Source organism: Ovis aries, chromosome 9 (assembly GCF_016772045.2).
Source record: "Ovis aries strain OAR_USU_Benz2616 breed Rambouillet chromosome 9, ARS-UI_Ramb_v3.0, whole genome shotgun sequence".
NCBI lineage: Eukaryota > Metazoa > Chordata > Mammalia > Artiodactyla > Bovidae > Ovis > Ovis aries.
Window position 1 is genome coordinate 80,666,311 of NC_056062.1, and position 13,461 is coordinate 80,679,771.

The 13,461-nt window shown below is 42.6% G+C and overlaps 1 protein-coding gene across 1 annotated transcript; it reads left to right on the forward strand.

Annotated features, from left to right (window-relative positions):
* The first annotated feature begins 6,909 nt into the window (after nt 1-6,909).
* LOC121820315 (selenocysteine insertion sequence-binding protein 2-like) lies at nt 6,910-8,009 on the forward strand. The gene has a single exon (XM_042254064.2). The coding sequence runs from the start codon at nt 6,910-6,912 to the stop codon at nt 7,906-7,908; it is 999 nt and encodes a 332-aa protein (XP_042109998.1). The 3' UTR covers nt 7,909-8,009.
* Nucleotides 8,010-13,461: the final 5,452 nt, after the last annotated feature.

The window sequence follows — 13,461 nt, forward strand, 5'->3', positions numbered from 1 at the left end:
TCCAGCTGTCTTTTTATAGCCCCACCACCTTTGCTAGGATCTCCCTACAACAATACTGGATGTGGTCATCTCAGAAAAGCTCTGTTTTTCTTATCGGTGTTGTATAATCATCTCATTGTAACTGTGTGTGTGTTAGTCTGACTCTTTGCAACCCCATGGACTGCAGCTTGCTAGGCTTCTCTGTCCATGGGATTCTCCAGGCATGAATACTGGAGTGGGATGCCATTTCCAGGGGCTCTTCCCAACCCAGGGATCAAACACAGACCTCTCACACTGCAGGCAGAGTATTTACCATCTAAGCCACCAGGGAAGCTCCTCACTATTACTACTGCTGGCTAATTCATGTTGAGCCCTTGCTTAGGAACTTTCAGTATTTAAATGCATTTAATACTGACAACCACACGAGGAAGGTACTTTTAATAAACTCCTTTTACAAGTAAGAAAATGAAGGCCTAGAGAGGCAAATTAAAACTAGCCCAAGGTTCCACCATTAGTGAGAGACAGGTTGGTATTCAGTCCCGAGCAGTCTGATTCCTACCTTCTCAACCAATGTACCAACCTGACTGCCAGCAATGCTCCACACCCCAGCCCTAATTAGCAAGGGGTCCTCAAAGGCCGGGGCTACGGGCTTGATCTCTTATCATGGTTGTCTGCGCCTTAATCCTGGCCAGATGTCCTGCAAGCATCTCACAGATCTAGGCCCTTGGTTACCAAGGAGACCAGGTGGGGATGGATCAGTGCCAGTCTGCCAGCACCATTGGGAGAACTGTGCTTCAGATAAAAGGTCAGAACCAGCTTCTCCTTGTCATTAAAATACCCATTAAAAAGTACATTAGTCAGTGAATCTGGCTTACTTATTTCTCCACTGGCTTTACATGCACAGAATGTTGACTTTCACCTCCATGATTGGTCAAAAGGGTCAAATTCCACATTGGCTATTTCATCACAAAGGTAAATACCATGTGTTTAGATATTTGCTGTCTTTAGACTGTGAGACTTTTTCAGTGAAAGCTTCAGAAGTTTTTGGACAGAGGCTAGAGTCACAAGATGCTTTAGGGCTCAAAGTCCAGACCCGCTGTTTTACAGATAAGGGAGGTGAGGTGGGCGAGCTCTGCAATGCGCAGCTAGTCAATGGCCGACGCAGTACTGGACCTAGTACCTGCCACTAACAGGCCAGCTGCGATTGTGAAATTCAGTTGAGTTCAGTTCAGTCGCTCAGTCGTGTCCGACACTTTGCGACCCCATGAATCGAAGCACGCCAGGCCTCCCTGTCCATCACCAACTCCCGGAGTTCACTCAAACTCACGTCCATCGAGTCAGTGGTGCCATCCAGCCATCTCATCCTCTGTCATCCCCTTCTCCTCCTGCCCCCAATCCCTCCCAGCATCAGACTCTGACTGTGAAATTACGCCTGCTCAAAACTCCTTCAGGAATTTGTTTTGGCCTCATTGGCAAGTTTTGAGAATCAAAAATGACTATTTCCTCATTGGAAAAGGAAAAAGGAGGTGCTCTCAGAAGGCATTAACATCCGAACAGTCACACTGATCGACTTTCTGGCCAGTTTGATCATAAAGGTGGTCAACAGGAAGTTGTTTCCTTAAATATCCAGGTCCTATATTTGAATTAACTATAGTCGACGTGTCAGTTTTGTGTATTGGTGGTGGTTTAGTGGCTAAGTCGTGTCTAACTCTTGCAGCCCCATGGACTGTAGCCTGCCAGGTTCCTCTGTCCATGGATTCTCCAGGCAAGAATACTGGAGTGGGTTGCCATGTCCTTCTCCAGGGGATCTTCCCAACCCAGGAATCGAACCCAGATCTCCTGCATTACAGGCAGATTCTTTACCAGCTGAGCTATGAGAGAAACCCAATATTTCTGTGTGTTAGGTTGGTGCAAAAGTAATCGCAGTTTTTGCATTGTTAGATTCACGTCCATCGAGTCTGTGATGCCATCCAGCCATCTCATCCTCTGTCATCCCCTTCTCCTCCTGCCCCCAATCCCTCCCAGCATCAGAGTCTTTTCCAATAAGTCAACTCTTCGCATGAGGTGGCCAAAGTATTGAAGTTTCAGCTTTAGCATCATTCCTTCCAAAAGAAATCCCAGGGCTGATCTTCAGAATGGACTGGTTGGATCTCCTTGCAGTCCAACGGATTCTCAAGAGTCTTCTCCAACACCACAATTCAAAAGCATCAATTCTTTGGCACTCAGCTTTCTTCACAGTCCAACTGTCACATCTATACATGACTACTGGAAAAACCATAGCCTTGACTAGACGGACCTTTATTGGCAAAGTAATGGAAAAGACTCTGATTCTGGGAGGGATTGGGGGCAGGAGGAGAAGGGGACGACAGAGGATGAGATGGCTGGATGTCTGAGTGAACTCCGGGAGTTGGTGATGGACAGGGAGGCCTGGCATGCTGCGATTCATGGGGTCTCAAAGTGTCGGACACGACTGAGCGACTGAAGTGAACTGAATTTGCCTTTGACATTGAATACCTTTTTAAAATATATGTGGTTATGTTATACATTATTTTAATGTGCGTTTCTCACTATTTTTTTTGCTAATGACTTATTACTTGCTATTAATTTTGTACTTATTTTAGACTAGGGAAATGTTAGACAAAAAGCAAATTTGAGTGATTTTCTTATTTGAGTTCAAAATGGGTTGTGAAACAGTGGAGACAACTTGCAACATCAACAACACGTTTGGCTCAGAAGCTGCTAAAGAACAAACAGTGCAGTGGTGGTTCAAGAAGTTTTGCAAAGGAGACGAGAGCCTTGAAGGTGAGGAGCGCAGTTGGCAGCTGTCAGAAGTTGACAACAACCAGTTGAGAGGATCATCGAGACAGATCCTCTTACAATGACACAAGAGGTCACCAAAGAACTCATTGTTGACCTTGCTATGGTCATTCGGCATTTGAAGCAAGGTGGAAAGGTGAAAAAAGCTCGATAAGTGGGTGCCTTATGAGCTGACAAAATCAGAAAAAAAATATTTTGGTGAGTTGTCTTCTCTTATTCTGTGCAACAACAATGAACCATTTCTCGATTGGGTTGTGATATGCAACAACAAGTGGATTTTATGCAACAACAAGTGGATTTTATACAACAACCGGCAATGACCAGCTCAGTTGTTGGACTGAGAAAAAGCTCCAAAGCACTTCACAAAGCCAATCTTGCACCAAGAAAAGGTCAGCGGTCATTGGTCTGCTTCCGGTCTGATTCACTACAGCCTTCTGAATTCCAGGAAAACTATTCCATCTGAAAAGCATGCTCAGCAAATCAATGAGATGCCCTGTAAACTACAACGCCTGCAGCCAGCATTCGTCAACAGAAAGGGCCCAATTCTTCTCCATGACAACGCCCTACTGCACATCACACAACCAACACTTTGAAAGTTGAACGAATCAGGCTACGAAGTTTGGCCTCATCCGCCATACTCACCTGACCTCTCACCAAACGACTACCACTTCCTCAAGCATCTCGATACCTTTCTGTAGAGAAAACGCTTCCATAATCAGCAGGAGGCAGAAAATGCTTTCTAAGAGCTGTTGAATCCCAAAGCGTGGATTTTCATGCTACAGGGATAAACTTATTTCTCACTGGCAAAAAAGGTGTTATTGTATTGGTTACTATTTTGATTAATAAAGATATATTTGAGTTGAGTTATAATGATTTAAAATTCATGGTCCCAAACTGCAATTACACCTGTACCAACATAGTAACTCCATGTATTTCACTATGTATCTATGCTGCTGCTGCTGCTAAGTCGTTTCAGTCATGTCCAATTCCATGCAACCCCATAGACGGAAGCCCAGCAGACTCCCCCGTCCCTGGGATTCTCCAGGCAAGAACACTGGAGTGGGTTGCCATTTCCTTCCCCAATGCATCAAAGTGAAAAGTGAAAGGGAAGTTGCTCAGTCGTGTCCGACTTGTAGCGACCCCATGGACTGCAGCCCACCAGGCTCCACCGTCCATGGGATTTTCTAGACAGAGCCATATTGAAACTTGGGTTATTTTTTTATCCTTTATCCTTTTCTAACAGGAAAATTGTCACACCATTTAATAGCTCTTATATACAAATTATCTTCCACAAATTTTTGCACAGAAGTCCGTCACTTTAAAAATAAACTTGTAGCATGGGGTTTCCATTTGGGATAATGAAAAACTTTTGGCACTGGGTAATTATGGTAGTTATACAACATCATGAATGCACATAGGCCACTTAAAATAGCTAAAATGGTAAATTATGAATATTTTTCCATAATAAAAAATATAAAAGAAACCTAATTATTAGGAATAAGAAAAAATAGATCAATTGAAAATAATATATCTCATTGACTTAATAAATATATATGGAGTATTTGCTCTGAGGTGCATATTTGAAGGATATTTGAAATTCTTTGCTAACCATAAGGTATTATGAACATGTAAAATAAGTATTTAACTGTGTCTGTGGTTTTGAAGTGAGTGCTGGGTATTGTTTGTTCATGCTTCACCCTTCTCTATGTAGCTTTTTGTTTGGGGAGGCTTTCCTGAAGGGACTGCAGCATTAGACTCTCTTACCATTTGGCTTCCTCTTAGGTTTGGCCAACATGAAGTGCCTGGAGAAGGGATGTGTGAGGCTGGGACATTTATTCCCACATTTTCCTTCCTTCCAGGTTGGGTAAGTTAGTTGCATCTTTCTATCAAAGGCCAGGGCTCCTTACGGTCAGCCTTCACTGGCAGAGTTTCAAAAAATACCTTCTCCCTTTCCCCCTTCCAGCCTAGGTTGGTAACAGCTCTCAGCTGTTGCTAGACCCAGCATGCTGCTGCTGCTGCTAAGTCGCTTCAGTCTGTCTGATTCTCTGTGACCCCATAGATGGCAGCCCACCAGGCTCTCCCATCCCTGGGATTCTTCAGGCAAGAACACTGGAGTGGGTTGCCATTTCCTTCTCCAATGCATGAAAATGAAAAGTGAAAGTGAAGTCGCTCAGTCATGTCCAACTCTTTGAGACCCCATGGACTGCAGCCTACCAGGCTCCTCCGTCCATGGGATTTTCCAGGCAAGAGTACTGGAGTGGGGTGCCATTGCCTTCTCTGCAGCATGCTGCTACAGTCCCCATTGATTCCCTTCAGCCCACCTACACAGCTGTGAATGATCCTTTTATTCAACAGTCCTCTGATAGCCTGGCTGAGTATGTCAATCAAATGCCTGCAGGAACTCTGACCAATATAATTATGCGTTGTGTACGACACTCTTGTAGCAAATGGTAGACATTTTTTCTGCCTCAACTCATGTTATATAAAGCCATTGCAAAGGGCACAAAGAAGACTTTGCCTTGTCTGAGGAATCCAGAAGTATTCAGACTAGGGAGAACTGAGTTTTAAAGATTTTTTCCATATAAGGCTACTTGTAGGTTTGTTTGTTTTAATCTTTTTCAGCATTATGTCCCACAGTTTAAAAGGTGACCATTCCCCAAATGAGTTAACATTTTCTAAAACTCAGATTACTTTAGAAAAACCAGGCTTCCAATGAACAAAGTTTTGAAGTATACAATCTCCTTTATTGTAAAACAAGTATGTACGTTTCAACTTGAGAATACTGATTGCTTAAAATGGCACTCTTTTGAATAAACCTATATTAGCTTAATGAAGTTTTTCTGTGATTAGTATAATTTACTGGAATTGTGTTCAAATCTCAAATTATGGGTATTATACACAAGAAATAACAGCATTGGTCTAAGGAAATTAATCACTTTCCTGATGTGAAATTAAGCAGGCGCTCTACAGGGCAGGATTGCCCGTTAGCACGTGATGTGAAGAGGCCAGCCCTCCTTACTGGTCCTTGTGGTGCAGATCCTTATTTTCTCACAACTGCCACTACCTCTGCTTTGTATGTGTAAAACACACATGGCTTGTTACAAAGCAACGCTACATATAGTGCTGCTTGTTGCTGTTGATCAATATCCTAAAGCTATGTACTTCAGGCTTCCCGCATCACTCACCTGGACAACTGCCAAGATGCTTCCTCATATGATCATGCACTTGGCTCACTGCACAAGGTTGCCTGGGCCGAAGCAAGGCTTAAATGTAGCCTGCACTCTGCTCACCAGGCCTGTCTAGGCTGCTTCGATGAAGAAAAATTGCCTTTTAAAAATTTACTCAAAAGCAGCAACAGTAGCTCTATTGCTAGTGTCTCCTAACCAGTCTCTCTTCTGCTGGTCTTGCTTTCTTTTCTGTATCCTCATTCAAGAATAAACTTCTAAAATGGAGGTTTGAAAAACATTGATGAAAGGAACTGAAGACACACATCATTGGAAAGATATTCTGTGTTCATGAACTGGAAGAATTAATATTGTTAAACTGCCCATACTACCCAAAGTAATCTACAGATTTCAATGCAATTCCTATCAACACTCCAGTGTTATTTTTCACAGAAATAGAAAAAAAAAAATTCTAATCACAAAAGACCCTGAATAGTTGAAGCAGTTTTGAGAAAGAAGAACAAAGCTGGAGGCATCACACCTTCTGGTTTAAAATTATTTTACAAACCTACAGTGATCAAAACAATATGGTTTCTGACATAAAAAAGACATATAGACCAATGGAACAGAAAAAGAGAACCTAGAAATAAACCCCCATATATATGACCAGACAATCTTTAATGATGGTGCCAAGAATACGCAATGTGGAAAGGATAGTCTCTTCAGTAAATGGTCCTGGGGAAACCAGATATCAATATGTATAAAAATGAAATTGGACTCTCATCTCTCTCCATATGCAAAAGTCAACTCAAGAATGAGTTAAAAACTTAAGTTCTGAAACTGTAAAATTGCTAGAAGAAAACGTAGGGGAAACATGGGTCTGGACAATAATTTTTTAATTTTTTTAATGACCCCCCAAAGCATATAAAACAAAAGCAAAAATAGACAAATGGGCCGAAAGCCGCCCCGCCATGGCATCAAGTTGTCAGCAGATGTCAAACCATTTGTCCCCAAATTTGCTGGGCTCAATGTGGGATGGTCAGAGTCTTCAGAAGCACGGGTTTTCCCCAGCTGTGCAGCCACCTCATACTATCCGTGTGTCCAAGAACTAGCAGTGCCTGAACAGAAACTCTATACTGATGATATGGCTTTTGGAGCTTCAGCTTTTCCATCTCAATATTTCTCTGCTGAGATCCCTCTTCATCCATATGCCTACTCTCCCTACACCCTGCAGTCACCACAAAATGTTTGCCCAGTGCCTGGCTCCCCATATGATGACAGCCAACCCAGTTGTTTTGGAGGTTTTCAAAGAGTGAAGCCACGAAGTGAGCACACGTGCCCTCTCCCACAAGACACAAAAGCTGTGTTTAAGAAGAAAACCTATGATGAACAAAAGTTTGACAGTAAGAAGACTGATGGACCTGTATCATCTGATTTAAAATCAGTCAAAGGTTCACCTCGTGTGTCCATTCATGCTGAGAATAGTTTGAAATCAGATGGTTATTATAAACGAACAGACAGGAAATCCAGAATCATTGAAAAGAGTGGATCTGCCTCCAAGCCTGAGTTTGGATTTACCAGGTTGGATTTTCCTGAACTGCAGAGTCCAGAGAACAGTGAGATACCAAAGATACAAAAGCAGCCCCAACAACACTGGACTGAGTCTGTAACCGATAATGCTGTTACCAGTCCCTCTTCGTGTACAAGAGATCCTAAAAATGATAGCATGCCATCTTCTGAAGTTTTATCTTTGGAGCCTCCCTACAAAGAGAAACACGTTGTCCATCTTACTGAAAAGTCCAAAGCATCACAAGGTGGCAATCCTGAGCAAAATGAAGCCTCAAGAAAGAATAAGAAAAAGAAAGAAAAATCTAAATCGAAATATGAAGTCCTGACAGTTCAAGAGCCACCAAGGATTGAAGATCAGCACACAGGACAGGATGCTTAAATCTCCTGTGTCCCAAGTTGATGGTTTCCCTAAAGAAAACATAGTTGAAGGATGGTGCTTGAATACTCTTGTGCCAGGATGGTTAGAGGCAGTTCGTAGACTGCTTGGTGAACTCATCCTTAAACTGAGGTCTTTAAGTTTGTTCTAAAAGTGAAATAAAAAAGCTTCTGCATAGCAAAGGGAACAATGAATAGAATGAAGAGATAACCTGTGGAAATAGGAAAAATATTTGCCAACCATATATCGGATAAAAGGTTAACATCCAAAATATACAAGGAATAACCAATAGCAAGAAAACACATAACCCAATTAAAGAAATGAGCAAAGGACCCGACTAGACATTTTCCAGAGATGACATACCAGTGGCCAACAGACATATGAAAAGATGCTCAATATCACTAGTCATCAAGGAAATGCAAATTCAGACCACAATGACATATCATCTCAGACCTGTTAGGATGGCTGTTATCAAAACACCAAAGATAAATACTGGAAAGGATGCGGAGAAACAGGAACACCTGAACAATGTGTGGGAATGTACGTTGGTTCACCGTTATGGAAAGTGGTATGGAGGTACCTCAAAGAATTAAAAATGTAGCTATTGTATGGTCCAGCAACTCCCTTCTGAGTACTGTATATCTGAAAGGAATAAAATTAACATCTCAAAGACGTACCTGCTGGAGAAGGAAATGGCAACCCACTCCAGTACTCTTGCCTGGAGAATCCAATGAACAGAGGAGCCTGGCAGGCTACAGTCCATGGGGTCACAAGAGTTGGACACGACTTAGCAACTAAACCACCACCAAGAGGCACCTGCATTTCCATGTTCACTATATCACTGTTCACGACAGCTAAGAATGGAAACAACTCGAGCATCCCTCAATGGGTGAGTGGATAAAGAAAATGTGAGAGAGATAGATGTATGATATTCAGCCTCAAAAAAGAAAATCCTGACCTTTGCTACAACATGCATGAACCTGCTATTGATGGGCACAGGACAATTCTGTCTCTACTCATAGAGGTAGAGAGTAGAATGGTGGTTGCTGGAGGGGTGGGGGTCGGGGAAATGGGGGGATGTTGAACAGAAGGTATAAAGAAAAACATTGTGAGTTTGACCATGTTGTCTCTTCCTAACCCATTCAGTGGCTCTGCGTTCTAGAGAGCGTGCTTCTTAAACGTCTATGTGCAATACGAATCACCTGGGATAGGGTAGGGGACGGGGTGCATCTTGTGAAATGCAGATTCCACTTCACTTGGTGTGGAGATCTGAGAGTCTGCATTTCTAACAAGCCCCTAGATGAGACCAATACTTCTGGTCTGCTGACTTCTAGAGAAGCGCTGTTCAATATGAATGTCTCTGATGACGGAAATGTTCTCTATCTGAACTGTCTAACATGATAGCCACTAGCTTCACATGAATGTTGGGATGAAGTGTGAGTATTGAAAGGTGACTTGTGTGACTGAGGAACTGAATTTTACATTTTATTTCATACTTAATCAGTTACATTTATTTATTTCGGTTCATTTTTTAAATTTATGGATGTGAGGGTTGGAATATAAAGAAAGCTGAGCACCAAAGAATTGATGCTTTTGAACTGTGGTGTTGGAGAAGACTCTTGAGAGTTGCTTAAACTGCAAGGAGATCCAACCAGTCCATCCTAAAGGAGATCAGTCCTGAATATTCATTGGAAGGACTGATGCTGAAGCTGAAACCCCAGTACCTTGACCACCTGATACAAAGAACTGACTCATTAGAAAAGACCCTGATGCTGGGAAAGATTGAAGGTGGGAGGAGAAGGGGATGACAGAGGATGAGATGGCTGGATGGCATCACTGACTCAATGGACATGAGTTTGAGTAATCTCCAACAGTTGGTGATGGACAGGGAGGCCAGGCATGCTGAAGTCCACGGGGTTGCAAAGAGTCGGACACGACTGAGCGACTGAACTGAACTGAACTGAATAGTTGATTCACAGTCTGACTGAAGTGTAGTTGATTTACAGTGTTGATTAGTTTCTGGTACACAGCAAAGGAATTCAGTTATACATATATATATATAATATATATATTCTTTTCAATAGTTATTTATTTTTTGCCATGCTAGGTCTTTGTTGCTGTGCGGGCTTTCTCTGGCTGCAGAGTGGGGCCACTATCTAGCTGTGGCGCACAGGCTTATTGCAGTGGCTTCTCTGGCTGTGGGGCATGGGCTCTAAGGCACGCGGGCCCCAGTGGCTGTGGCATGTGGGCTCAGTGGTTGAGGCTCCTGGGCACTAGAGCATAGGTTCAGTAGTTGCGGCCCACAGGCTCAGTTGCTCTGCAGCATGTGGGATCTTTCTGGATCAGGGATCAAAGCCATGTCTCCTGCACTGGCAGACAAATCTTTTTTTAATCACTGAGCCACTAGGGAAGCCCAATGTGAATTTTTTTAAATTGGAAGATTAGAGTTCTTTTTTTTTTTTTTTTTTTTGTCTATATTGCCTGACAAAATACAGACCAAAAAAAATAGAGTTTTATGTTGTCTGTATTGCTAACTTTAAAGAAGCCAAAGATATAAAATTCTGCATCTCAGATATTGACACTTTTCTAAAAACTCCGAATGTCGAAAGCTTTGTTATCGTGCACTGATTTGTGTCTGAGTCTTTGCGACCCCATGGACTGCAGCGCCCCAGGCTTCCCTGTCCTTCACCACCTCCCGGAGTTTGCTCAGACTCACGTCCATCGAGTTGGTGATGCCATCCAACAATTTCATCCTCTGTCAAAAGCTTTATTTCTTTAATTATTCATCAACGGTGATTGCAATTTGCCCATTCTGTGCAGAAAACACTTTTAGGAACTGAACTTCTAGGATCTTGAGTTCTTGCACAGGGTGGATCATATATTCTTCTGGGCTGTTATTTTTTCCCACTGCAGCTGCTGGTGCCAGTCTCCACCCTGTGTGCTACTGCAGGGCCATTGTGATCTTGTCTGCCAACACCAGCCCATTTGTGGTGGCTGCCTAGCTTGTTTCGGACTTCCAGCTGGGAGCTTCAGCGTGTGTTCTGGAACAAACTATATTCTTTTTCATATAAGGTACTGCGTATACTTTCATATAAGGTTCTACAAGTTATTTAGTATAGTTCCTGGTGGTATATAGTATGTCCTTGTTGGTTATCTATTTCATATGTAGTAGCTTGTATCTGCTAATCCCAAACTGCTACGCTATCCTTCCCCCCTCTTTTCCCTCTGGTAACTGGCAGTCTGCTTTCAATGTCTGTCATTCACATACAGTTACAGGGTCACATGGGGCTAGTGGCTGCTGTACTGGACATATCAACTACAGAAGATACCACCCAGGCTTCTCACTAGGACATACGCAGCCATGCGGTGATCTGTCTTTTGCTCAGTTCCTGCTCCTTACTCCCCGGCCTTCCTTGTTCTGTGTTGTTTGGTACAACATCACTAAACAACCGTGATTTTCCAAATGGACAAGTGGTTTTCATGCTTCCACTTTGCACATGCTGTTCCTTTTCCTTGAAAGGTTCTTCTCCACGTTTTGTGCCCAGTAATGTCCCTTTTATCCCGCCCGGTTCAATCCTAGCACCCGCTCCTCTCCCTCATCCTGCTAACCACAATCACTTACCACCTACAGATACTGAAGGCCTTTCACACACATTGTTTCCTAGAAAACCTGGTGTAAGGAAACTGAAGCTGGAAGTGGCTTGCCCAAGGTCCCAGAACTGGAAAGCGGATTAGAAATTCAAATGTAGGTCTGCCTGATCCTGAAGCTCACTCTTTTCCTCCCACACACTGGTGCCTTCTGCTGGTGCACTGCTATGGCAGGCAGAGCCCTCATCACGCCATGGTGAAATTATTTCTCTCCAGTTTCTCTGCTCCACGGGATCATAAGCTCTTAGAGGTCATGGTTGAGATATTATTTATTTCTGTATCCCTGGGGCCTGGCACGTCATGGGTACTCATCATCTCTCGTGGAATCAATGTGTATGTTTCAGCTCTCCAGCTCCACAGCAAAATCCCTGAGTGCAGCCACTGGGTTCATTTCACTGACGTGCTTGGTGCTTGACAGGTCCCTAGTAACTGTCTGAATAAATGAATGACTAACTAAATGAGCCTGTTGACTGTGGGCGACATTGGCAAGGATTCTTTTAGGAACCCAAGAGTACAGATTCTTGCTAAGCAGCTTTCGGATGTCAAGATAAAACCCTCATTTTCACTCTTTTCATAATTTTACCGAAAGCTATTTTTCTACACTGTGTCACTTTGTCTCTTGAGCTATTTTGGATCGAAATCATGCATTTTAATTCAATTAACCTACCTTATTGAACAAATATTTAACAAATCTATTACCAACAAAACTCTGTGCTAGGCCCTAAGAGTACAGAAAAATATAAATCGAATCAGACATGTTCCGTACCTTCAAACCTGTTAAGACTTAAAGCAGGAGAGAGATGGGTACCCAAATCATGCCAAGGAGAAAACAAGGAGACAGAACAGAGGAGCGTGAGGAAGCTCACGATGGAAGGAGACTGGGGTGAACAAGTTTTGATGCTTACTTCTCTTCACTGCCTAATTAGTATTGCCAGCATTCTCCTGAATTAACATCTTGTAAGATACACTTTACTGAGAATGGGAGAAAATGGGAATGCTTTTACATTGCCGACAGGACCCAGGAATATAAATTGGCATGATCTTTATAAGGGTACTCTGTAATCCTATTCAAATTCTTTAAAAATATGCCATTTGTTCCAGCAATTCTACTTGTAGGAATTTACCCTGAGATAATCATCATGGCTATGTACTGAGTTTCGTTGGCAAAGACTTCATTGTAACATTGTTTATAATGATTAAAAAATGCAAAAAGACAAATTTCTAAGCTGGAGGGAATGAAATTGCTCAAAATTTATATAATTGAGTACTGTTTTATCATAAAACGTCATACAAATCTATATATATTGATATTATACATCGTTATACATTTTGAAGCAAGGAAAAGCAAGTTAGAAGATAGACTATGCCATGAGATTTCCTAATTTGGGGGAAAGTTTGAGGGTACTTTTACATGCGCAGATTAATGCAGACTTTAGGGAAATATCCACAGGCTGTGGGTGATGGGATCACATTATTTGTGTCTATGCTTTTCCTCTATATATGCCACTTTTTATGACAGAAAAATACATCCACAAGAAAAGTGAAGATACCAGTCTCTTCAGTGGCGTCATTTTAGCCTGGCCTCTAATTACAGAATATCTTCTTAAAGATCCAAGATACCTTACAAGAACTCCTTAGGCGGCCAACTGCTTAGTGATGTCTCTGGCTTGGAGAAGCCCCTTTCTGGCCGTCATCATTCCATGTCTTCATTCCTTGACCGAAGATGGCCGTGATTTCCCTCTCTCTGCTTGCAAACTCATCCTAGGTTGAAGCCATCTCATCTTTGCCCAGCTGTCACTTGATCACTGTCCCCCAGGGAGGGCCCTATGGCAGAAGCAAGCCTTCCGACACCCCAAGGCGAGTGGCCCAGGCGCTTTTCTCACTGTCCAGTTTCCTTTGATGAACAAC

Excerpts from the sequence above, each read along its gene's own strand:
- LOC121820315 (XM_042254064.2), top strand. The coding sequence starts at position 6,910 with ATGGGCCGAAAGCCGCCCCGCCATGGCATCAAGTTGTCAGCAGATGTC.